Source organism: Episyrphus balteatus, chromosome 3 (assembly GCF_945859705.1).
Source record: "Episyrphus balteatus chromosome 3, idEpiBalt1.1, whole genome shotgun sequence".
Classification (NCBI taxonomy): domain Eukaryota; kingdom Metazoa; phylum Arthropoda; class Insecta; order Diptera; family Syrphidae; genus Episyrphus; species Episyrphus balteatus.
Genome location: NC_079136.1, coordinates 63,551,183 through 63,578,332, shown reverse-complemented (window position 1 = coordinate 63,578,332; position 27,150 = coordinate 63,551,183). Strand labels below are relative to the sequence as shown.

Here is a 27,150-nt window from a genome sequence, read left to right as displayed (position 1 = left end):
GCATAAAAAGTTTTTTTTTTTTTATTTTAGATAACTTGTTTTATTTTGTTAAAATTTTTTTTTTAATTCGATTAAATTAAGTTTATTCTCTTATGACATTTAAATAGAAAGCCTTACACACATTTAGCATTTTTTTAATTAAAATTTTTTTTATTTGCAATTTTTTACGGAGAAAATGTTCGGTTTGTATTGTGTTTTTTTTATGTAATTTTTTCTAACAGTAAATAATTTTTTTTTAATTTCAAATGCATCTTTTTAATTGATAATTTTAAAACAGTCAAAGCTAATTTACATAATATTATTTTGCTATCTATATACGTTTTTTTATGGATTTTTAAACATTTATATTCAGCCACTGTGGCGTATGAGTAACATTTTTTAATTTACATTGGTTAGGTACAAACATTCTATGGTTTACAAAATAATGAAAGTAGCTGTCCTGTGTGTGAATGAAATAAGTTATCCTTATACATGTTTTCATATCTGATAAGCTTAAATTTATTGCTTTAAATCCTAAGTATTGTTTTTTATCAAGACGTAGTTTTTTTTTTTCAATATCAGATGGTAAACGAAGGACATTCTAACAAACGCCTATTTACTGTCATAAAAAAAATTCCAATAAATGTCTGCTTAATAGCACATTTTTGATAATTTTCTGTCTAGACTGGACCCTGTTGTGCTATAATCTGTGAGAATACTTCATCAAATACGATTTCATTTAACCCCTTTTTAAATCTCTTTTACTTGTGGCTTCATAACTTTTTATAGGATATCACTAAAAAAGGTTTAATTTCAATAACAACAACATATTTTCTAAAAACCACACTCTTAACTGCATCCATGTACACAGAATTTCCATAATATATCAATAAACCGTTGGACACTATTCCATATACATACAACAACAGCAACTACCAGGAAAACCCTATGTTTTTCCATTGCAATTGAGAATTAACAAAAAACATCCCTCCTAACCCCTGCCTTTTCTCCAACTACTATCGGTATACACGGTACGAAGTTAGTTAACAAAACTTTTCAACAAATCACTGTCAATCCTGAATGTATTTACTTTTTTAGATGTCCATCTCTATAGCATCACAACGTGCACATTATTCCCATCATGTACTTTGTAACAACCACCCAAACAAAAGACTGAACATTGTTTGGTAACATGAAACAGGACACGCATCAGGACATCATATCGCATGGACAGAGCTAAGAGAGAAAGAGCTTGCTGAATGGGAAAAACGTTGAACTATGTGCCTTTTTTGGCAGACAAGGTACACACCCAAACATGCACAAAGCACAGCAGCATCATTATCATAAAGGCTTAATAGAACATCACCAGATTGAACGAGATGGTAGAGTGATGGTATAGTAGAAGAGGTTGAGGGGGGTGGCATTGGCTATGTCCACAATTTAAAATAAAGTTCTTCAAAAATTTGTCAGGCTTTGTATACCTACGACGACCCACACACACGAGAGATAGTGTACAGTGTTGCTTATGCGTTTAAATGCTTTAATTTGCAGCTTATGTTCAAAAAATGTCCTCTGTGGAGGGGATATACTGAAAACAAGAACAGAGTATAGCAGAGCAGCAGAATTGAAAGAGCTTTGTGTATTATGTTGGTTGTCGGTTTGGGGATGTTGATTTTTGTCTTCAGCTTTTGATGCAATTTTACGGGGAACGCGTTTCCGTTGCCATACTACACAAAGTTATATTAATTTCCGACAGATTTTCATCAGTGGAAAAGGGATTTTCAATGGAAAAAAAAAATATAGTTTTAACTGAAGGCAGATGTGTTTTATCAGACCAGATTAAATTGGGTATTGAAGTTATTTTTTTTTACAAAAATAAATATTATTGCAACGTGTACAGGTATTTTTAAAATATTGTGTTGATTTTTTTTTTTTATTTTGGAAATTTAAAATTTATTTTTAAAACACATTTTCAATTTTAATTATCCCTTTAAATGTTAACATTTGGATCAAGTTAATTAATATCCCAAAAGAAGGTTTAGCTTAACTTTAATTGACGGTGTAAAAAACACATTTAAACTTGTTTAAATCAGAAAAAAATGTCAAATATAATAGGTACCTATCCAGATTTTCGAGAGAATTTTTTTCACTGGAATTAATAATATTTTCGTGCGCATTAACGCCTACGCAGCAGATTTTGTATAGATCAAGTAAAAAGCATCAATAATCGGCCTGGATGTTACCTAGGCTTTCCTTTTCTTAACTTTTAAAGAGCTTAATATTGAAAAACTGATAGCAAAAGGCCCTAAGAGCCTCCGACTTGTGGTTAGCACTTTAGAGAGCTGGTGATTGCATTTAAATTGAACAAATTCTTCTGTAAACAAAGGAAAATATAATGAAATTTATTTTATTTTAAGCGAAAAGATTGAATATTTTTTCAATTTAAAAAGTTCCAAATACCAAATAATTAAACATAGGCCTTGAGTTTCTACTAGGAAATGCATACTTAGTTTGAACTTCACACCGTAATATCTCTATAACCACTCATACGATTTTCAAAAAAATTCACACATTATATGCAGTAGCATTCATGTTTGATTTGACACCAGTCTCATGGCTGTACGCCACACACTGGGGAAATTTGTATGGGAGTGCGGAAAAAATTAAATAAAAACTGAACCACTGAATAGATTTGGATGAAATTTTCAGGGATGACAGTTTTCGTCGTAAGAAATTATTATTATTCATTTTCGCCCACTGCCACGCCCTTTTAAAAAAATTTGTGAAAGTAATAAAGAATTCCGATTCTCAATTTACTTGTACCTACTTATAGCATTTTTTTTTAAATTTTTTTGTATTATTGGAACCACCTCACCGATTTTAAATACATTAAATAAAAAAGAATAACTCATAGTAGGTACTGTTGTCGAGGTCCACGTCCACGCAAAATAAAAAACCCAAATTATAGTTAAAAATTATTTAAAAAAAAAACACTTTTTTCATGTTTTATACAAATTTTTTAAAAGTTTATTCTTTTAAGAGAGCCATTTTTTCCTCAATTAAATGACTCTGATTCTTCTTAATAAAGGAAGGGGTCAGATGATCTGTATTTTTCAATAATAATTTCAATTTCTGCTTGGATCTTCGCATGAAATGCTTAAAATTCCCAATATTAATAAAATGTATAATAATAAGACGCATAATCCCTTTTCACTCGTTTTTAATTTGAATAGTTTTCAATAGGTATATACATACATTTCAGTTACATATAACGAAAATTAATTTTTCTGAGCCAAGTTCAAAAAATCAAATGTAATTTTATTGTAGTACATAGATTTGTTAAAAAAATGTGTTACGAATTAATTTTATTTTCTATATTTGTCTTTTTGTCTTTCGGATAAGAATTTCAAGCTTGCAGCCAAAAAAACAAAAATCTGACAAAAAGGAGATTTTTTACTTTTCAATTTTCTCGAAAACTAGAAGGCATAGAAACATATGGTTTTCAGTGTTTCTTAAGGAATTAATTAAGGCAGTGTTCTTTATCATTTAAATTGAATTCAAATCCCCAGCCTTGTCAAAAATAGTATTGGATATGTTTTTTTTATTTTTTTTTTTTTCAAAATTTTGACTTTGAAATCGATTATTTTAAAAACAATTCACTTAAAGATCTTAACTTAAAAGCTCAAATTAAGCCTAATATTTTGGCTTTTAAAAAAAGTATCATTTATAACAGTAAGTGTTACCATTGATTTTTAATATTTTTTTTTGTTATTTTAAGTAATTTTTAAGAAAATGATTTTTGCGAACAAATGAAGTTTTCAATTGCCAATAAAAAACGCAGTGGCACCTGGTGGCACCCAAATTTGGCCTTCATCGAAAGGGAATTTCATAAGGAAAAAGTTTTTAATAGTCTCTAACTGTAGGCAAGTGTAGCTAAAATAATATATACAAAAATATGAAAAATTCAAGCCATTTTTTTCTCTTTTCTTTAAATAATTATATAAAATAATTAACATCTTTAAAATTAATAATTTCTTCGATTTACAATAGACAAACGATGGCTTCTTTACGGAAAAATAAAAGTGTATGAGTCGGCTCAAGCTAAAAAAAATTACACAGCTTTAATTTGAGGGTATTTTCACTTCGTTTTTTATACTTTCAACAACTTGTCCCTTTACAAAGCTCTAAAAAGTAAACTACAAGTCCGATTTTAGTAATTCTTTCTGATTTTGATTCAGATTTTATTCTAGAATTTAGAAATACTATTGAAATATTCTCCGAGGAACTTTAAATTTTGGACTTTTTTCCGCAAAATCCCCAGTGTGCGCCATTGGCCCAGGTCCCATATAATTTTGCCTAATCTATACTTTGTGGGAAAAATATTCAACTTTTGGAGTGATTTATTTCAAGAAGTTTTGGACCTAGAGAACTGTAGTTACGCTCAAATTAAACCTAATTTTAACATCTTTAACTGGTTCCAAGAAAAAAATTTCCTTAATATACACCATTAGGCGAGAGGGGGGCCAAATGTAACACTTTTTACTAAAACCGATGGTCCTCCTACAAATTTGACAATAAGTCAACCCAAGCTTTTTTAAATTAAAGACCCATGTTTTAACTACAAGATTTCAGCAAAACCTAACGGTAATATTGAAAAATAAATAAAAAAAAAAAACGTGTTTTTTCAACCTACCCCACATACCGGGGTAGGTTGTACCAAGAACTAAAAATAAGAGAAATAATACTTTTATTTTTTTATATTAATTTAATTTCAATGAGTAATAATCAAAACAAACCTCAATCATGAAATGTTGGTGCAAATTTGAAAAAAAGTGAAGCAAATCCATGATTTCTGAAGAAGATTTTACACTAGTCTTAAATAAATGTCATTTGAATTCATAAATTGTTAAATAAGCTTTATAAATTTAAGTGCACGCAATTTGAGCCAAAACACAAATGCATAAAACAAAAAAACAATTAGCACTATATCTTTTTCGGGTTAAGAGGTAGACCAAAAATAAAATTTAAAAAAAAGTAACAAACCTGCTTTTTTTCGACACCACTAGTATAACTTCTCACCCTGCCGTCTAATCTTCAACTGAAAAAAATTAGCATTTTTCTCTTTCACGCGTTTCTTAATATTGAAATTAAGACCGCTTTTTTTAGCTGTTACTTCTTACCCCTGTTACTTTTAGCCCCACTTTCCCCTACATTTTGAAAGCTATAAAAACAAAACAAAAAGTCCGAAAATTTCGTAGTTTTTCGCAAATCGCGGTACTAGCAAAGGTCTTTCGTAGCTACAAACATGATTTTAAACTACTGGTGTCTATCCTAACAACATCCCAAAAAAATAGTGCAGTGCAATTATTATAACTCACACCTTGTCAGTTTTGTTTAAAACTTATTTGCGTATTTTTTTTCATTTTTCAAGAGAAACTTTTCGTTTGTCGTTAATTTGACAAAAACTGTCATGAAAAGTTTATATTTAATCATTCTTTCGAGGTCAGTTTTTTACTATTTTTTCATTGATTTTATGTTAGAATTTCAGTCAAAAATAATTTTTAAAATTTTTTACCCATCTCCACTTGATAAAAAATTTAATTTGCTGTGAAAAGTGTTTTTGAACCTTTTTTAAATTCAGGCTTGGTTTTCGAAAAAAATAAAAAAAAAAAAATAGAACTGCAAACCGACAAATGTTGCTGTTTTCACAGAAATGCACCAATGGATTTAGTAGCATTTTAGGGTGAAGTACTTTTAGGCCAAGGAATGTTATTCAGCAATAAAAACTCTTGAACGAATTTGTTCTATTTTTGCTATGGAGCAAAAAATGCATCTTTTATAAATGCATTTTAAGAAAAAAAAAAAATTCAAAATTGCTAGAGCAGTTTATTTTTTAACTAAAAATAAAATAGTTATGGTATTCCATTTTGTAGCGATTATTAATCAACACCTTTAACCAAAATTTCAAAAAAAATCCATGCCCAATTTAAAAAATCGATTTCGATTTTTCTAAAATTTTTTTTTTTAATCCAAAATTTTGTTTTTGATTTACATATAAAAACTATATTATGTATAATGTAAATACTTTTAAAAAAAAAAATTTGTTGGGATTAAGCAAATAGTTTGGGAGAAAATCAGATAAAAAAAAAAAACGGTTCTATGGGAAGTACCTACGTACTAACGATTTTGAAAACTACAAAAAACATTGAAATTTCAAGATTGCAAAAATTGTAATTTTCCGGTTACCTCTGACATTAATTTTTCATTTTGTAATACAAAAATTCTGTACAAAAATTCAGTTGAAAAACATCGGTCAACAAAGAAGACATAAGTAAAGTGAATCAATAAAAAACAAAAACGAACAAAAATAATATAGACCAGTGCCGAAGCCTTCAAAAACATTAAAAAGTAAGAAAAAATTATAGTAGGATGGAACCCATTGGATAAGGAGGTGAATATGATAAAAATCAAAGGAAAAATAAATTAAGGGCGAGCCGAGTTCGGGAAGTGGGTGGGTTGAGTTTTTAATGGTAAAAAATAGTATATCTCGATTTCCGGCAAAACTACAAGTTCTATGGAAAAAAGTTGTATGGCAAAGTTGTAGGTAATAAAATGATCTACAACTTATGCATGAACAATTTTTTCACATAACCTCAAAATTTATATGAAAAATTAAAAAACCGAGTTTTTGGTTTTTTATTTTTATCTTTTTCAAACAGATTTTTTTTTTCTACAAAATTTGGTGAAAACCTACCTTATTATGTCTCAAATACACAGTAATTTATTTGATTTGAAATATTAATTTTTTAACCTTTTTTTGACTTAATATAAAAAAAACACCCTACTTTTCAATCGAAAATTCACGTGTCAAAATATCAGTTTTTTTCAAAAAATCGGTGGGTAATTTGTTCGTTAAAATCTCTTCTTTCTGATGGTGTAAACATAAATTTACATTAGTATACCATAGTACATATTCTCGGAAAATGCAAAAAATGAAAAAAGCTTAAATTCGAAAAAAATTTTTTATCATTATTAACAATTTTGGCCTATTTATTAAAATTAACACTTTAATTACTCAAAAACCATTAGATTTGTATCACTGTATCTAAGGTTCGTGAAAGCACAATCTTCAATCTAGAAGGTTTTAAAATTAAAATACAACAGGAATATTTTATTGCTCCATAAACTCAAAGTCATATGTCAATGCTAAATTTCATTAACTTTAATCCTTAATGAAGAAATCACGTGCTTCTAAATTAGAGAAATGCCCATAAAATAATACCTAATGGCAACCCTGGTCACAAATGCAGTAATATGAAGCCAACACTTCTCTGAATTTACCTGCAGAGCAGCGAAAGTAATTTTGCGTTATGTTTTGTGTGAACATCAACAATGACCACCACGGTGCGCATAATGTCGGGGTCGGTGTCGTTGGTAATCAAAAGTCCATCAAAACAATTTGTATAATGTTTGTGTGTACGCGACACATCTGCCCACGCAATGAGTCCACCAAAAAAAAAAAAAAAAACAAAACATTATCATCATCCAACAATATAACGTCGCGTCTCGTCTTCGTCTTGAAACGTGCGTCGTGTGCCCCTCTCTGTCGCACTTCTCAGCCTGTTGGACTTTGTTTGGCTACTTTTTTGGGGCCAACTATTATGCCACTTTTGTAAGTCATGGTGGCATCTACGTGACTTAGTTTTATTACTACAACTGAAAATTAAAACCAAAAAAAAAAAAAAAAATTGAAAAAATTCAATTCGAATCGAATTGATATAAAAGTGATATGCAATCAATGAAAAAGTATCAATCGTAGTTTTGTAGTTAATCCGAAATTAACTTCTCCTTATCTTTATATAAAAAAAATAAATATTTTTTTTTTTTTTTTGTAAATCACAATGAAAGTCATATTGGTAAGTCTTTCCTTTCCAGTATGAATGTGTTTTACTTGTGTGGCTGAGTGTGTATGAGTGTTAAAGTGAATCTCAAAAGGATGTGGATTTGTGCAAAATCCCCAACAGGATTTTCAATGACATAAAGGATTAAAAAAAAGAGAGGCTTTTATATTGAAAGTGAAATATTGTGACTTTGTTAAAGAAGCTAAAAAAAAAAAAAAAAAACGAAACAACAAGATATATTTATATTAAGTGAAAGCAATCCAATTTAATAAATCCCTCCATTGATGTGAGAAAATGATATTCTTTTTTTTTTTGCAACAAAAAAAAAAATCCACACTGTGCATCATGGACATTTTGAAGAAAAAAAAAAAACTTATCTTGATGGAATCTCAAAGGAGTTTTATATATATTTTTATATATTCAATTTGGTGTGAAAGTGAAAGTGGCTTATAAAAATGAGCAATATATGGTGACTTAGGGAAAAAAAAATCAAAGAAGGATTTAATGTAATACGTCCTTGAGTTCGATATACAACAAAAGAATATGAGAAATAAATATCCTGTTTAGCGAAGAAGACAGACAAAAACCTCATCCTACTCTTATCCTACTTTGGTGTGATGAAATCTCTTGTGGTGATAATGATAAATCATGAAAGTGTGAATTTTGGTTTTGTACACCCCTTAAAAGTGCACACAGGGCTTAAATATTATCCTTCTTCTATAAATGGGATGGGGAGCCTTCAGACTGTTGAATTACATATATATTTAAAACAGCTCAATGGATTACTTTGAAAGGAATTATAATCGGTTTTTTGAATTTATTTGAAAATTTTTTTGGAACAAGGAGAAAAGGCTTAGATTTATCGGACTTATGTGCCTATATGGTTTCTTTCGTAAGGAGATAAACCAATATTTGTGTTGGAAATTAAATGCTTTTTACAAAAGTTTGAGTGAATTTTCTTCAAAGTGACTAAATTCGAACTAAATTATATTCCACTAAAGAACCTTTTTTTAGTCCCATTACGGGAACAGAATATTTTTTTCTTAGCCTTTTTAAAGTTATAAAAAAATAATTTGTTTTATTGCTCTCTGCATTACCTCATTAATATTTTGTACTACTTTGAATTAAAGCCAAAAATAATAAATTAATTCTATTGAAACTATTTTCAATATTTTTAATAAATTTCAAAAAAGCCTTCTTTGAATATAATGTTTAGTAAATGGAATCAAAAATTAAAATTCTATTCGTGTATCTCTTCAAAGTTACCACATCAAAACAGAAAAAAAAGGTTTCATAAGTGAATACAAAAAAATAATAATAATAACAAATTTTTCATGGATATTTTGACATGCATGACCTGAATTTAACTTCACCAATAGAATAACAATTAATAAATGTTCTGCTTTAGTTTTAGAAAAAAAAACAAAATTGTTTTGGAATAAATATTAATTTCTTATGAAATCAATTTGACCTTCATTTTGGGGATTTTGGTTGAGGTTTAGAAAATCTATGAAAGAAATATTATGAATATTGTGGTGATAGGTTAGTTTTATTGTTGTGCGGAATTTATGGCAGTATGATTGAATTTTAAAAAAATTAAATTTTGGAGTAATATTTAATAATAAGTAAGACTGACCACATACTTGTTCTAATTATAATTGTAGAAGTTCATTCTTTTAATGCATTTGCAAGAAAAATTAATAAATATAGATAAAAAAAATACGTTAAAAAAATGATTTCGTTTAAAAAACAAAACTGTTGTTGTAAATGAAAAATATTTGCATTAAAAAAGTTACTAAATCAATAAATAAAAAATTGAAAAAAAAAATCAAAGCAAAATGTGTGCATTAAATCGCCGATTTTCTTACAATTTTGACTATTTGATCTAACATAAGTTTCAATATTGTATGTAGTTGAAATAGTTCAAATGGTCAAAATTGTAAGAAATTTGATAAATATTAAACCAAAAAAAAATATTTCATGCACACATTTTGCGTTAAATTTTTGTTCTCTAAATTTTTTATTTGGATACATTTTTTATGCAAAATATTTTTTTCAATGCAATTATTTTCATTTCCAAGAAACTATTTTTAATGCAATTTTTTTTTAAATTTTTTAAAATTAAAAAAAAAATCCAATTTTTTTTTAATTATCTATAATTCTTAAAAACGAACTAATTAATTTAATTCAAACTTTGTTTTTATGTGTCGAATATAATTTGCTTGTTAATTGCATAATTATACCGATTGATATTTGTTTGAATTTTTTAAAATCAAAAATCTTATTGCCGATCAAATTTTCTCAGTAAATCATTTTTATTTTAAATTTTTATTTATTTATGAATTATAAATTTTTAATTTTTTATTTCAAGCTATTTTTAAGATAGAACAAGTATGTGCATTTTTTTTTTATCTTTTTGAAGAAACGTTTTTGAGATATGGCACATTGAGATAGATAGTGTCACAACTCGATTAGATCGATATTCATACAAAATGGCGTGACTCTATCTGAAAAACTCGTCACTAGAGAGCAGAAGTCTCGTTATAAAATTCATGTTTTTTTTAAGTAAATTTAGTTTTTAAGATTTTCTTATTTTACTTCTCCTGAAAAATTCAGATTTGTGACACTATATGTCTCAACATGATTTAATATAAATAAATAAAAAAATCGAAGAAAACACCTGCAAAAAATATTGTTTGTATCCTTATCGAAGCATTACCGAAGTAAGAATAATTAAATGCAATACTTTATAGAAGCCGCAATTTAAGTTGTATGTATGTTCGAAAATCGAAAGCAATACCAAATACCAATACCAAGTCACCAAATTCCAACAAAGTTGAGGTATTGCTAATTAAAAAAAAATTGACTTAAATAACCTTCACATACCCTTACATCAATTTCAGTGTGAAATATTGATGAAGATCAACACAAATCCCTTTGTTATTTATTCATTTCAAAGAATTTTTATTATTTTTCCTAAATTTGCCTACACACACATAAAATTCCAATCCTAACTCAATTCAAAATCTAAACCTTTATTAACTCTTATTAAAATTCTTTTTAAATAAAAAAAAAAAAAAACACACACCATGTCACTACCATAAATTTTATAGTCTCATCCTTTTGTCACAAATTGACTACTAAAAAATTGTTATTACTTTTTCTTTTATTTGTTTTTTTTTTCTCTATATATAAACCATAGAGGTATACTCGTATGTATATGAAAACCGTTAAACACCCGTTTAATATCAAAATAATTTCAAAATTCAATCCCATAAGACCATCAATCTGTTGATGTTTCTCCACATATAACACCAATAACACCCATTTAAACCATATGAATGAAAGAAAGAGAGGGAAGAAAAAAGAAGGAGCGTGGGAGAGGAAATCAAATCTGGTCTCCAAAGTGTGTATAGATGCAATTTGTAAACATTTTTACAACGGTTAAAAGGAGTTTTATACTAAACCTCTCTCTGTTCTGGGTATATTTACTCCTCCTTTTACTCTTTATTCTAACTCTTCCGTTTTGGTGGTATATTCCTTTTGCTGCTATAAAATACAGAAATGAGGTCGAAATCCAGCAGACGGACATAAATATTGGGGACAACATAACCCGGGCCCGGACCTCAGTTCGGCACCATAGCACCGCCAACAACACCAACACCGTCACCATAACCAGCAGCCAGCACAAATGGAGAGTGGTAGAAGGAAAAAGCCATCATATATTTGCATTACTGATTTAACCCCAATGTTGGTGTATGGTGGTGAAAATCGATACTTTATTGCCGTTGCAAAATTCGAATTGAGATAAAATTGATATCCTTTTTACGTTAAATGACATTTTGGCTGCCAGGATCTCTCTTTTTTTTTTTTTGTTAAGTGCTTGCTCTCTCTCTATCTCTCTCTTTCACTATGATGATGGGGTGTTTGTTGTTATTTTTGGTTGACTGAATGAGGGGGGGCCGAGGGGGGTTTATGCTCATAATACATTTTCATTGTAGAGTGTACAATTCATCCCATCACCCATTCCTGCTGTCTGTTTTCTGTTATGTGAAAAACAGGACATTGTGACATTATTTACGGCCCGTATTCGAAAAGCTACAACGCCGCTATATACAATATAGACTCCTCTCACTGTAACTTTCCGTATACATTATAAGGATCGACTTGACTACACTGTTTTTGTATATATGGCTTTGGTCCTCTCCATCCGACTGCGATGATGATTATTATTATGGTTAATTCCGCTATTGACGTAACTGTAACATGTAATTTTCTGCCACCGGGATGAGTTTTTTTGTTCAACTTGGTTCTTTTTTATTACCATCGTGTTTTCAATTATTCAGATTTATGTCCGCATAAAAACCGGGTCAAAAGAACTCTCATATTGGTTTGGGGGCGAGTTGAACACAGAGAGGGGTTATTGGAAAGATTCCTTGTGGTTGGATTGGAATATTGTATTTTGTCGGGGTGCAGCACACTTACCCGATATACACCGTTAACGTCGATGGAGGACGATGGATATTTAATATTAAAAGAAAGCACAGGTGTATTGTAAATGAAAAAGCCAGGTAATAATGTGAATTTTTTTTTATTTTTATTATTACTTTGAGTTGTAATTTGTATTGGAATTCTGTGTAAGGACTATAAAGGAGCATATAAAAATATTTGTTCACTTTCGACAAAGATTCATCTTTTTGGTTTATTTTTTTTTTATGGACTTGGTGAAGAATTAAGATTTTAGATTAGCGAATCTAATAAAATTTTATGTTTGCGTAACACAAAAATACGGCGAATGAATTATGTTTTGTTAGACATTTATTTGTAAATAAAAAGTGACTAGGGAGAGATTTTCATCAGATTGAAAAATGGAAAGGAGTCTTGAATTTCGGGAATGGGAATTCGACTTATGATTTGAAAACAATTAAAATTGCTGTTAACAAGGAAGATGTAATAAAGATTTAATATTTATCTTAAAGAGCCAATCTTGAGATGAAAATGGTACTAATAAAAAAGGCACCTTCAATGACATCAGTTTAAGAAATAAGACAATGGGTATTTGAAGAAATCCTACAAATTATTCTAATTTGAATAATTGTTTTGGAAAGCTTAATTTTCTCAAATAAGATCCAAAGATATTTATTTAAACATTTAAAAATGGTCTAGTATTATTTTCCTTCTTCCTGTGAAACGGTTTTATGTATATATTTTTTCTGTAACAAATCAGTCGATTTCTATGAACCAAAACCCAGGATTTAAATTAGTTTTACTAGCATAGATCATATATGTACCTATGATTTATTACCAGAACCCTTAGCTGCATTAAAAATAAGTTCTTCTATTATGCGGCTTAGAAAGCTGCTATAGAAATCTTTCCGAAGCCTAATCTTACTTCTATGAGCTCACTATTCGAAGTCTTATGGAAGACCTCTCACAGTTTTTGAAAAATTTTCAAATTACACTAAAAATGCTGATAAAGAAGTTATAATTTCTATAAAAAAAAATTTTTTCTGTGAAAGTTAAATTTTTCTGTTTTTGCAAAGACTTCTTGAAACATTTTTATGTATCTAGACAATCAATATTGTATAATTTGTTTATAACATTTTCAAGTGCTAATATTTTGACTTTTTAGAACAAGTTTCTTTTAGCTAGGTTTGGATTACCTTCTTAAACTCATTTCTTGTTTGAATTATTTTGGTTTTATATTTTTTATAATTTTTCTTAGGATACTCATATGAAATTAATAAAATAGCTTGTCTAGTTCATAGACTGTTCTCTAGAGAGTATATAGATTATTTTAGTCAAAGTCATAACTCTGCATACTCCTTTGCCATAGTCAATTTAAGTTTCATAATTTTCGGACTCAAATAAAAATCTGATTTTGAATTTGAATTTTGCTTACCATTTTTTTTTTTTTGTTTAGGTATATCTTAGTATTGTAACTTACCTGGAAAGAAAAAGAAAAACCATTAGCTTAGAATTTCTATGAATGAAAATTGGTGATTTTCTTAAATTTAAATAAACAACTGTAAAAAGTTTGAGCAAGTTACAAGTTCTAAAACACTAAAACTTCATCGAAATTCTGACCAAAATTCAAAACAGCAAAAAAAATACTTCGTATATTTTTTGTTATACATTTTATATTGTACTAGCTAACACCCACCCGCTTCGCTGAGTGTACTTTTTAAAAAAATAGAACCTGTTTCAAAATACATTTAAACCGAAAAAAACTGGTTTATTGTAATGAACATTAACCAATTTATTGTAATTTATCCAGTTATTGGACATTGTTAATGGAATAGCGGCACTTGATTCGGAAGACCGAATTACACTTCAAAACAATTTTTTCAATGTAAATTCAAAAAATTAATTGATTCAGTGTTTTTCCAAGTATAAAGACAAATTACAAAAATCATACTTGGCTGAGTGAACGTGCAATAATGGCTGTTACAAATAAAAATGTTTCTGAAATCAATGCAACAATTTTAAACTATATAAATGCACAATGTTTTGCCTACAAATCGGTTGACCCTATCACAAATGATAGCAATGTATCAAATTACCAAACGGAGTTTTTGAATTCATTGGATATACCAGGACTATAATGTATCAAAAAGCCTTGCCATATTATTAAGTCCAAGCAAAAAAATATAATTTTTTGGTTCATGCTGCTGAATTTTTAAAGTTTTTGTCGAAATGTCTTTAATTTTTTTTATCCCATTTACCTGCGCTTATCATGTAGATACGGATTGCCTTAAAAAAAGTCAAAGAATTCATACTTTTTGATACAAAATAACGTACATAAGGGGATAAGCTCCAAAAGAAGTTTCCTATGGAATTCATGCCGGGAGAATTATCAGACCGGTCCAATACTTGAATTTGTATATCGAGGAATAACGTGACATTCTTAACTTTATGGCAAGGACCCAGTCTTGCATAGATATAGATGCTTCGAGTCTAGAGCCTATTCTGAAATCGTAAAATCAAAACGTTCCCAAGCTCCTTTTGTTTTGAGCTATGGCGTTTTCCTTTCCCTGAAATAGCAGCACAGCCAATAATGATCAGAGGATGTTTTTTTATTTGATTAACGTACTTGTCGGGTCTTATACGAAAAAAAACTACTCCAAATCTAAGAAAATTACGTACTATCCAGACGATCAGAGCTTCTATGTTTATGCGAAATGCGATCCTTGCCATTAAAGTTAAGCATGTCACGTTATTCCTCGGTACAAAAAAATTAAGTATTGGACCGGTCTGGTAATTATCCGGGCGTGAATTCAAATTCCATAGGAAACGTCTTTTAGAGCTTATCTCCTATTGTACGTTATTTTGTATCAAAAAGTATGAATTCTTTGACTTTTTTTAAGTCAATCCGTATCTACATGATAAGTTCAAGTAAATGGGACAAATAAAATTCAAGATATTTCGACAAAAACTTTAAAAATTCAGCAACATGAACCAAAAAATTGTATTTTTTCGCTTGGCCCTAATAATATGGCAAGGTACTGTAGGTGTTTCATTAACCTGCATATTTAAAGGCAATTTAAGAACCGAGTGTGCTGTACGGCCACCATCTAATAACATGGCTGCAATTTCCAGAGCCAATGCTATTTTATTTTCAGATCGTAGTTATGCTTAAAGTAATGATATCAAAAATGTTTTTCCCGTACCATCGGGTGCATCTAAGAAATACAAACCACAACTCTGATTGATGAAACCTTGCATAATAGTGTCATACTTCGGGAATTGGTTTGCACAAATATTCTTAATTCAACGCAATTGTATTGCCTTCCGCGTAGTATTTCTTGATCAAGAACATCTTGCTCTTCACAATTTGGAGCAACCAATCCTAATTGTGCTAATGCTTTATTCGCAATCATCAAACAAAACACGTGTCCTAAATAAAGATCACAACTTGATTATACATTTTTTCATTTGTGTAATCCAAATGTGGATTTAATGTCACACGGCGCATTCGGTGTATCTAATCCTAATCACATCTAATCCTAATCTAAAGCTCGAGTGGATTTGAAGGATAAGATGTGATTATATTTACTGAGAACAATATGAGAACAATATGATGTGGCAAAGACAAAACAGATGCACCAGGAAGCGTTGAGTCCCAATGAGTGTCTGCTTCAAGCAAATTCAAACGTTGACAGGCATCACAGACTATAAACGATAATTATTATTTTGAAAGCCTGTCTTAATATATTTTTTTACAAATAAAGCTTAGTTAAACTTTTTAAAAAGCAAGAGTGTTTTTTCACTCGTACAAATTGACAGCTATGTGAAAGTGGGAGAAAAGGTATTATTTTTTTTTATACAAACCATCTACATATTAATACCTTTCAAACAAACAAAAAATTACCAAAATCGGACCAGCCAAACGCGAGTTTATCGGCCACACACACTTAACGAACTCATTTTTATATATAAGATTATTTAGCTTAAAACAACTGAGTAAAATTCACTATGTAAAAACTGATGGCCTCTAAAGACGCAAATTTAAGTTTTCATAAATCCGAATAAAAAAAAATTACGTATACGACACAGTGACCCATCAGATTATCCTTTTTGCTGACCAGTAATATCAACGATGAAAACCTGAACATTGAAAAGAGCAGATTAAACACTCTTGAATTGTTTTGAGAGAAGGATTGTAATATTTTTCTTGGTCAATTGAACATCGGTGGAGATTGGAGGTCAAAATTCAATGACGAGCTATACGGGCTTAAACTGTTCGGAAAGTAGGTACATGGCTAAGCATAACATCAGTTTTGTACAAAATCAGTTTTGTTCTTAGGAAAGATTGGCCAAAAATTTCTTGAAAGCCGTTTCAAGTGCTGACTTTCCGTCGCAACGCGTCGTTAGTAGATTTCAAGAAATTTAGTTTTAGTTTTTTTTTGCACCCAATTACAGGAACATTATAGATTTACAAGTTTCTTAGTCATATAATGCTGTTAATGGATTATAGACATATCTTGTACACATTTTTTTTTTTTTCATATCTCGGTTAATAAGGGAGAAATGAAAAGAATCGTGTTTTCTAATTTATTTTTTGCATAATTTCGTCTATTAAATCCTTCCATTAAAGTATTTAAATGAAAACCACTTGCACCACAAAAGACATTCTAACGCATTGCAAAAAAACGGAACCCAAAAGTAAAAAAAAAATTCCTTTTGTCAAAGAAAATTTTCATTTAAAAAATCCCACATCTGAGCTCATTTTTCACAAACATGTCTCATTGATTTCATTTCTCTTCCGTTTTTTTTTTTGTTATACTATATAAATGTGCTTTAGCTCCCGGAATGAAGATTGACTATAAAGTTTACCCTCCATTGTCATCGTCAGTATAGTAGTAGGTAGAAGAACTTCAAAAGGAAAATCAGCAGCAATATCAATTTAACTTTACACAATCATTCACGATTACTAACATGTGAAGTGAGTGAGTGCAGAGTCGGAGAGTGAAAACCTCTCTATAATATGCTTCCTCTTCATTCAAAGTGCAAGAGGGCATTGACATTTAAAATCCCCACATGTCTCATTCAAGAATATATTTATATAAAAAGGATCATTTCGTCCTTACTTCTGCTCAGCTCTTCGTACCACAAAAAAAAAAACTATTATTCTGTTACATTTATTGCACACAAACATTATTCTCTCTCTTTCTTTCTTTCTCTCTCTCCAATCAATCTTACTTCGATCGAAAATAAAATGAGCACCAGGATTAAGCGAATGACATTTTGGTCCTTTTTCAAAATCAAAATAGTATAAAAATAGCAAAAAACAGAACTGAACCGGAAGACGAAGAAAAAGAAGAGAAAAAAAAATAACAGAAAATCTAATAGTAATACTTCAAGCTCAACTCAACTAAAGAAAAAGGCGGCTGGTTTGAATAGAAACAAGTTCACTTCACTCACTTCTTTTTTTTTTTTTTTTTGCTCTTAGAAACTAAACGTCGTCTCGTCCTGTGTTTGAAAAAAGGACTTTTTTTTTCTGTATTTGTTGAACAAGGGAAATACATATATATTTTTGGTAACAATTTGAATTTGTGTGTCTCTTTTCTGTCTGCTGTTGGGTGTGTTTGTTTGTTTAACTACCAAAGTGGAATTAAAAAAAAAAAAAGAAAACGAAAATGAGACTTAACTGGAGACTAAGGATAATCACCACCCAAATCCGATTTTGATATGTGTATCTAAACGAAAATAAAAACAGATCAAATGAAATTGAATGAGATTCTCTCTCAGCCATCATCAACCAAATCGGGGGAAATAGTGGAAATGAAAAAAAAAAAATAGAAAAAACACCAAAAAAAGGACCCTCTCGGCCTTGGTCCTTGCGCTCGTCGTTGCTATAGTAGTTTCACATTTTATCCCTTCTGTGAACGCTATTTTTTTTTTTGTCTGTGTTCATTGTGTGGCTCTTATTTCCAGTTGGATGAAAAACTGTTTTTTTTCTTTTGTATTCTCCTCCAAATACTTCGTTAATTTCCTCTAGTCATGTGTGGCATTAATTTTTTTGTTCTGTCTGTTGTTGTTGTTTTTGTTGCGCTTTGTTTGTCATTCCCTAAAAATAGAGACCAATGCCAATTCCATCAGCGATCGAATAGAGAGAGTAGAGGTAACTACTTCGCGAACGCGGCCCTCCCCCTACTTTTTATTCTCAGTATTGGATCAGGATTTATCGATGCGACCAATACAAATACAAACACACATGCTTCAAGTGGAATCCCTTTGAGAAACAATATAGGGTCTATTTTTTTCTATAAGACTATAGTTAGTTTCACAGTTATGTGTATGGTATTTACGAACGAACCTACTTCCGGTTTGGGCTGAAGTAAAAAAAAGGGAAATAACGATTATTTGATTGTTTGTGTATAGAAAAAGCGGTTTGATCTGTTTGTGTTTATATTTTTTTCAAAAAGCAAAAAAATACCCACAAAGAAAATAGGAAAATTGGAATGACATTTCCTTTCTTAAGAAAAAGATGAAGACGGGAATAGAAAATCACTTTAAAAGAAAAAAAAAATATATCCTAAATATTGTTCAAAGTTAATGAATTGTTAAGAAACGACAGTTCAAACTGACAGTTTAACACAAAGTTCCTTTTTAGAAATATATCTAAAAACCAAAAATAAACAAAATTATTGTAAAGAAGTCATTTTCTTATTATAAACTTTTGATAAATGTGTATGGGTATAAATGTTGTGGTAAAATATCCCCTCTATTTAAAAGGAATTTATGTGTTTATGGTGTGATAGAGAATTCTCTATACGAGTATTCATGGAAAATTCTAATCAAAACTATTCATCCATGTGATTTTGTATTTTTTTTTTGTTTCTATTGATTTTAACATCATTTGATAATTTTGTTTTAGCATGATATACATTTGTGGAAAATAATAATAATTATGTAACTCTTGTTTATATAAAAAGGAAGAGCTCTAATAATAAACAAAAAATTAGTTGGTTTAGAGTATTATATTACAAAATAAAGGTCGTTATCATTATATTTTACAAATTAATTATGTTATGTTGTTTTGAGAGGGTTAGATAATATTTGCATATTAAATTTTTTTGGGTTAAACAAAAAAAAAATTGTCAACATTTATGTTGTTATTATTTGTGAGAGTAAAATTGGACATGTTTTGGCATATTGTTAAAATCAACACAAATTAAAATGGGTTTGAACCAAATATTAACTCAAATCAAAATGGGTTTTAAGAACTTTTGATAAAATACACAAAACATAAATAGATGCTTGTAGTGTGATGTTTGAAATTAATGTACCTTTTATACTAAAATTTTGCTCGAGAGATTTTTCCATAATTTTTGTGTTTGTTTTCGTTTTTTTTTTTTTATAACTCATTGGCTTAATTTGCAAAATTAGTCAAAAATCGCTTTGCTTGTAGAACGTTAAATAGAAATTAAATGCACAAAGAGAAAATATCGTAGGGATAACTTTACGTCTGGTATATTTAACTTTATTTCTAGTATATTTAACTAATTTCTGGTATTTTTAAATATATAAAGATTAAATTAACCAGGCATAAAGTTATCCCTAGCTTTATGTTTTCTAAGTGTGACTGATAATAGCCCAAAAATAATATGAACTAAAAAAATAACCAATTAAGGCTAAGTTAATCGACTTTTTTCTGCTATTATCTATAAGCTCGAAATATTCAGATTGCGGAATTTTTCGAATCTTCAACACTATTATCTGTTGCCCTAGTTTTTTTAATATCCGTCGAACAGCAAGTTTTCAAATTGTTATAGGCAATCATCGACAAGCATGGATATCAAAATATTTTAATAATTTCCCAAGTAGTTTGAACACAACTAATCACTGTTGTGATTAAATAGAAGCTTGTTGATTATTTTTTGATAAAATCGGTTTTGCTATTTACGAGATAAAACGAAATATTTGTTGATTTTCAGAATTAACGACAGCGTCATATTTTTGTACAGTTTTATTAAAAGCACTTTGAGAATAAATAATTTTATTTACAAAATTAAATCAAAATAGGTTTTAAAATGTTTAATTTTGGTTTTTCTTTTTAAACTCAAAGTTTTTTATGTTATTTTTAATAATAAAAACAGTATCTAAGGAAATTCCCCTTAGCAGATCATTCATATGACAAATCGAACAATTAGCAGGTCACTGTGGCGTATGCGCAACTTTTCTTTTTTTTTTAAGAAAAAACTTAAACAGTTAATATTAATATTCTTTGATAAAATGGTATTTGGTGTTTGTTTACTGATTATTTAGCATAAAATTTGACTACCAAACGTTTGACAGTTGATAGTTTAAGATCACTTTGTCTTTTGTAAAATGGGCACAATGCAATTGGGCACGTGCTATAATGTTTTTAAAGTAAATTTGTATCAATTGTACAAGTGTTTTATTTGAGATCTGTAATTTGTCAATAAATAAGTTATTTCGCTAACCTTACTTCTCTATTATAAAAAAAAAAATGTTTTATTTATTTTTACTATGTATGTGTTGTTGTGGTAATATTTATTTAAATAACTGTTAAATGGCAAAAAAAAGCATCTTACGAAATGACACTTCGCAAAGTTTATTTTTGAAAACATGTTTTTAATTTTTTTACGACAAAGCTTTCAAATGAATTTCAATACCACATCAAAATGAAAACAAAATGCTATAAAAACATAATTAAAACATTAAAAAAATAACAACCTTAAATAAAAACTTGCTCAGAAAAAAACTGCAAAACAAATTTATGCAAAATGATCAAATTGCAAAATAACAAGCTTTGCAAAAATTACCAAATACAATGCAGAATTTTTTATCAAAATAATGTTTCAATCACGAAAATTCTTATCTTGTACATATGTATGTTCAAGAAATCTTGAATATCTATTTTTTTTTTTTTTTCTGATGAAAAAAGTCTTAACACAAAGTCCTTAGACCTTAATTTGAACTAACTCTTTCGGTCAAATAAAAAAAAAACACTTCACTTTTCAACCGATTAATGCTTTTTATTCCCAGATGTTTTAATATTTTTATATTTCGCTTCCCTTAAAAAGCCTAAAAATATTCCATAAAAAATACTGTCGAATTGAAATTTAATTAAATAAAAAAAAATATGATTTTATTTTAAATTATTTAACGAACTGAAACCGCAATCATGTTTAACCACACACCAATTTATTAAAACATAATTATTATTATTAATTTTTTTTAAGTCCTCACTTGAGTGCACACATAATTTGTAAAGTCAAACCACATACTCATTAGAAAAAAAATATATATAAAATTATGTTCGTTGTCAAATTAAAAACTCATTGTACGAATTTACCGACAAAAAAAAAAAAACATAAAATTTAAATATGTACAAAAAATCAAATTTAATGATAAGAAACCAACAAAAAAAAATTCTGAACAATATTCAATAATCAACAAAATAACGAGACAGCAAAAAAAAAAAAAAATAAAATTAACCATCACTATCGAAAAAGTGTTCTATTATTTTTTTTTTTTTTTGCTTACTGTCCCCAAAAAATAATAATAATTCATTTTTGTATTCTCTTGCTCTCTATCTCTCTCTGTGGGATTATTTATTTCCGTGGTTATTTCTTCCGGGATTTTATTAAACAATGACAATTATTATTATTATTATTATATTGGATGCATATATAAACTGCTATTGTCTTTGTCGAAATAAAGTTTTTTCTCATCATTGTCATTCATTATTATATTCTCCATACACAGTTATAATAATGAAGTCGTTTTCATACAAATACAACATCGAAAAGAGATCCTTATTGTTCATTGTTTTTTTTTTTTTTTTTTTTTTATTTTCAGTAAATTATGGATTTTAAATTTAAAATGAAATTCAAAATGTTTTAATTCCGAGAGATGTTTGTATAATATATGTACTTGTACACGGTTTTAATTTAATGTCAAATATACTTATTATTGTTTGGTTATTCAACAGTGTTGCCAGAAGTTTTTCTTTTTTTTCTTTTCTGGTTATATTGGTAATTATTATCCTTTTGTGAGAAGTATTTACAATTCCATTTATTTTAATTTGTTTAAAGGGACAGGTTGTGATTTTGTGAAAAATAATTGGAATTTTATTTGAAATTATGAAAGTAAAAATCAAACTTTAGAATTAAGTGTGACACTTAAATGTCAATACTCATTAGTAATTACTTTTATACTTCTAAATTACAAAACCTTTCCAAAAATACCAATTTTTTGAGTTTTTTTTTTTCTTATTAATTATTTGGAATTTTATCTTCCAGCCGTTCAGAATTCTAACTTTCTCGTAAATGACTTGATAGATTTCAAATTAGATTTTTGTACGAAGGCGTTTTATTAAATTTTATTTAAAATAAAAAAAGAAAAAAACTGATGAAAATCAATTTCCGACTTAAAAAATAAATAATATTTTTTTTAAATCAATACCTACAATAAAAAAAAAATCATTTCTAAAATTTCGTTGTATACAAGAAATCTAATGGGTTAGGAGAACTTAAAATTTTGTTCTTAGGACCAAAACTAACGGTTCTTACCTACTTTCCATACCTATTACCAAAAGAGAATAGTTGATTTTTTAAAGACAGGTTCGATCGATTTTGATTAAATTTTTGTTTGTAATAATAAAAATATGATTGAAATAAAAAAAAATTATTTTTAACCGTTATTAATGGTACCTGTCATTTAAGCGCTTTTAAAATTCTTTGTAGAAAAAGCAACTAAGCTGATTCCATCAAAAAAATTTATACATAAATATTTAGGTAACCGTAAAGTAATGTCGTTTTCGATTGGTTTCACTCAAGGATTCACTCATTCTGAATTGCTTCCACTCAATTCTGAAATTTTGTATCTGTATATTGTGAAAAATAAAATAAAAATGTTTTGCTTTTCTACTAGGAAATTTGATTTGACATTTAAAAATATTTACATCCTACTTTGAAATCAAGAAAGAAATTTTTATTTTGAGAAGTGTTCTCTCTGTCATGTTCGTGCGAATAAAACACTCAAAAACGACATAAATATTTTATAAAACATTCGAAAATCACATTTTTGGATTTTGTGAAAACGGTTTTTTGAATGTCTTCGAAATTTCGTTTTTAGTTGCTGGTTTATTTTTTTTCCAATTTTTTTGAAAAATGTTAGACTATTTTTTTTTTTTTACAATAAAAATATGTAAAATAATAAAATAAAGAAAAAAAGATTTGTCATACTTATAAATAATTCTTTTAGGTATAGGTATAATATTTCATATTTTTAAATCCTAGTCTATCTTAAAAGTGTCGGGTGTCATCAATGTCAATGACGCTGGTAACGCTTTTTTTTAGCCAAAATGTATGATATTTTGTAGTGTTAAAGTCTTAAGCATACATGAAATTTTTTGTGAGACTATCTTCTTTTAAACAAAATTTATAAGTGCCATATTTAAGAGACTAAGGTTTTGGCAACCCTTCACAATTACTAAATAACACTGGTAACGCTTATTTTTAGCGAAGATATATGACATTTAACAGTGTTAAGGGCTACAACATAGATCAGATTTTAGCCAAGAACTTCTTGTAACTTAATAAAAATGTCGAGTGCCATTTCCCACAACCCAATCCATCTTTAGTCAAATTTCAAAAAACTATTCCCAAAAAAAAAACTACCTTCTACCACATTTTTTATTGTTTTTTTTATTTTTTTTTTTTGTTATGAAATGCTCCATATCTTTATTTTGAAATTCAAGATCTCAAAAAGCTGTTATGAAATTTAAAAAATTTATTTAATTTATCAAAATTTTCCAAAAAAAAAAAAAAAAGCTTTAAATTATAAGTAACAAAATCCCGTTTTTACCTGGATTTAAAAATTTTTAACCAGCAAAAATGTTTTAAGATAAAAAATAACACGACTGGTTTTTTGAAATAGATACAGGAATGTCCATTTGTTGTGGGATTACTTCACCTATACCATATTTTTAAACTCATAATCACGTTTTTATATGAAAGAATCAGTTTCAAAAATACCGGAAACCATTAAGTAGGTACACAACCGATATACTTCAATTTTGATGAAATTTCAAGCAAATATTTATTGAAATAAAAAGTCACTGATTTTTAACGAAATAAAAAAAAAATCACAAAAAGAAATTTTCAACGACCTGTCCCACTTGTATGTTCTTTCGAGCAAGTACGTGCGACCCCTTTACTCCTATTATTTTTAATAATTTTTCTTTTTTTTTGTGTAAATTCCTTTTGTCTTTAATTTGCCAATTGCATTGAGTGTAAGCCGGATAAATGGGTGAATGATAGTGAAAATGTTGATCATGTTGTGAATATGAAACAATTTTTGTTCAATGCATCACAAAATAAACGAACAAAAAAAAAAACAAATTTTTTTTAATATCATATCCAACGACCAACGATATAATAATATTTTATAAAATTCAAACAATAAATTATTAATTCAGAGCAATTGGTGGGAAGGAAGCCCGCTGGTTAATGTACTACATCCCGTTTTTCAATTGTGTAAATATTGTGTTCATTCATGTGGTGAATGCATTTCGGCTTTGCTTCAATAAACGTGTAAAAGGGTAGAGCAGCAAGCCATTAAATGTATGTGTGTGTATATATTTGTACTGTATGATGATAGAGAGATTGTTTAAATGAACTTTAAAATTTACTTTAACACAAATACATATATATTTTAAATGAATAGAATGTAAGTAGGGAGGTATAACATATATATAAACTTTAAATGATGAAGGGTTAACCAGAACTCTTACAGCCAATTGACTTTTAAAATATGGAACGCACACACAATATAATGGAGCACTCATTTAATTTATATTATGAGTACGTTTTTTTTTGATATTTTTTTTTAAATTAAAACTTTAAAAAGTTCTTCACACATAATTGACTTAATATTTAATATTTTTAAATCATCTTGAAACTTTTTTCCATCATTTAAGTGAATCTTAAAAAGATTACAAAATAAAAAAACTTTCCTAAATGTTCATTTTTTATTTTGTGTGCTATTCAATAGGTACTCTACATTGTACTCTTAAAATTGATGTTTTTTTTTTTTTTTTTCTTTTTAATTTTCAGATGATTGCGTGTACATTGGCAGTAGCTGTGGCTAGGCCAGAGCCGCCCAGTGGACGTTATGGGCCTCCAGCGGCACCACAACAAAAGTACGGACCACCACCAGCTCCTCAAAAAGACTATGGCCCACCGCCAGCACCAGCCCAGCAATATGGCCCTCCACCAAAACCACAACCGCTTCCTGTTTACGGACCACCAGCTCCATTCTATGGACCACCAGCTGCTGAAAATATAATCACCAAGAACGTTTATGTTCACGTGCCACCAGAGGAACCCGAGGAGTATCCTCTTAGTGCTCCAATTCAAATTTCACAACCCAAGAAGCACTATAAAATCATTTTCATCAAAGCACCAAATCCACCCTCGCCAGCCGCACAAGTTCTGCCACCACCACCACAGGACGAACACAAAACTTTGGTTTACGTTCTTGTCAAGAAACCCGAACCCCCAGCACCGCTGATTTTGCCAACACCAGCACCAACCGAACCAAGCAAGCCAGAGGTTTACTTTATCAAGTACAAGAATGCCGCAAAACCAGCCCTCGAATACGGTCCACCGCCATCGAAGCCAGCAGAAGAATACGGTCCACCAGAAAAGTTCTAAAATAATCATCACACACACACACAGATTCTCTCTCTCTCTCTCTAAAAAGGAAACATAAAAACTACGCATGCAAATTATTCAAAAAAAAAAAAAAAAATTCATCCTTAAAATTAAGAACTACTGCCATTTTTGCTGTTAGAACTATAATTTTAAAAATTTGTTGTTAATGTTAATTTTATATTTAAATTTTTTTTTGTTCTTTGTTATAAATTTTTTTGTTGTTATTGCTATTTTTGTTTGTATTTGTTAAATAGTTTTTTTGTGAGTAGTGTGGACTTTCTGAGTCCTCGTGGTTATTTTATTACTTTTTTTTTCTCTTGCAGTGTAAATAAAAGAAACGAACGAAAATTTGAAAAAAAATGTGTTTCAACTTTCAATTATAGCGATTTTTTGTTTAGATTTTTTTTTCTTTTGTGGAAAAAAAAGGACGAAATGGACTACCAACGACCGACGCCTTAGAACACAAGAAAAATTATTTCAATTTGGAAAAACTTTAAATTTGTTATTTTGTGTTTTTATTTTTTTTTTTTTTTTGTGGGTAAAGTTACTTTGTTTTTAGTTTTGCGAAGAGAAAGTTTTTTTTTTTTTTTTTCATTCTTCATACTCTTCTACTACTTTTTCAATGAATTGGATGTGATGTTGAAGTTCATAGAAAAAGAAGAGAATGTTAGGGAAAAAAAAGATTGACAGGAATGGATTGTTTTGTAAATGAATATAAAATAACCCGTCTGAGATTTTTGTTACACCAGGAATAAAGAATGACTTCATTGCTTGGTGCTTGCTTGTGGAGGATATTTATTTTCGTGTATATAAAATAAAAAAGTTTGAACGAGTTGTTAAAAAATAGATAGAGAGCACAAATGGAGTTAATGTAAGGGAATATTATATATAGGTTTTGAAATAAAATATGTAAACTATTAGGGAAGAAGAAAATATTTATGCCCAGAAGACAAAGTCATGTTATATTTTGTTTTTGTTTTATCTCTTTAGGTTTAAAAATGTATTTAAGAAATTTACATGAGCTTCTACAATAATTCTGTACTCTTTTCTATAAAGAGTTATAAAGGGGGTCCACATTA

General features: G+C 28.8%; 2 protein-coding genes across 2 annotated transcripts in view; one reads left to right on the top strand and one right to left on the bottom strand.

The window, feature by feature from the left end:
* The window catches only part of LOC129915391 (uncharacterized), a 463,244-nt gene that overhangs the window by 178,341 nt on the left and 257,753 nt on the right, over nucleotides 1–27,150 (bottom strand). The window lies entirely within an intron of this gene.
* Nucleotides 7,490–26,124, top strand: LOC129915394 (uncharacterized). The gene is made up of 2 exons (XM_055994906.1): nucleotides 7,490–7,895; nucleotides 25,472–26,124. Exons 1-2 carry the CDS (start codon nucleotides 7,881–7,883, stop codon nucleotides 26,069–26,071), a joined length of 615 nt encoding a protein of 204 aa, XP_055850881.1. The 5' UTR covers nucleotides 7,490–7,880; the 3' UTR covers nucleotides 26,072–26,124.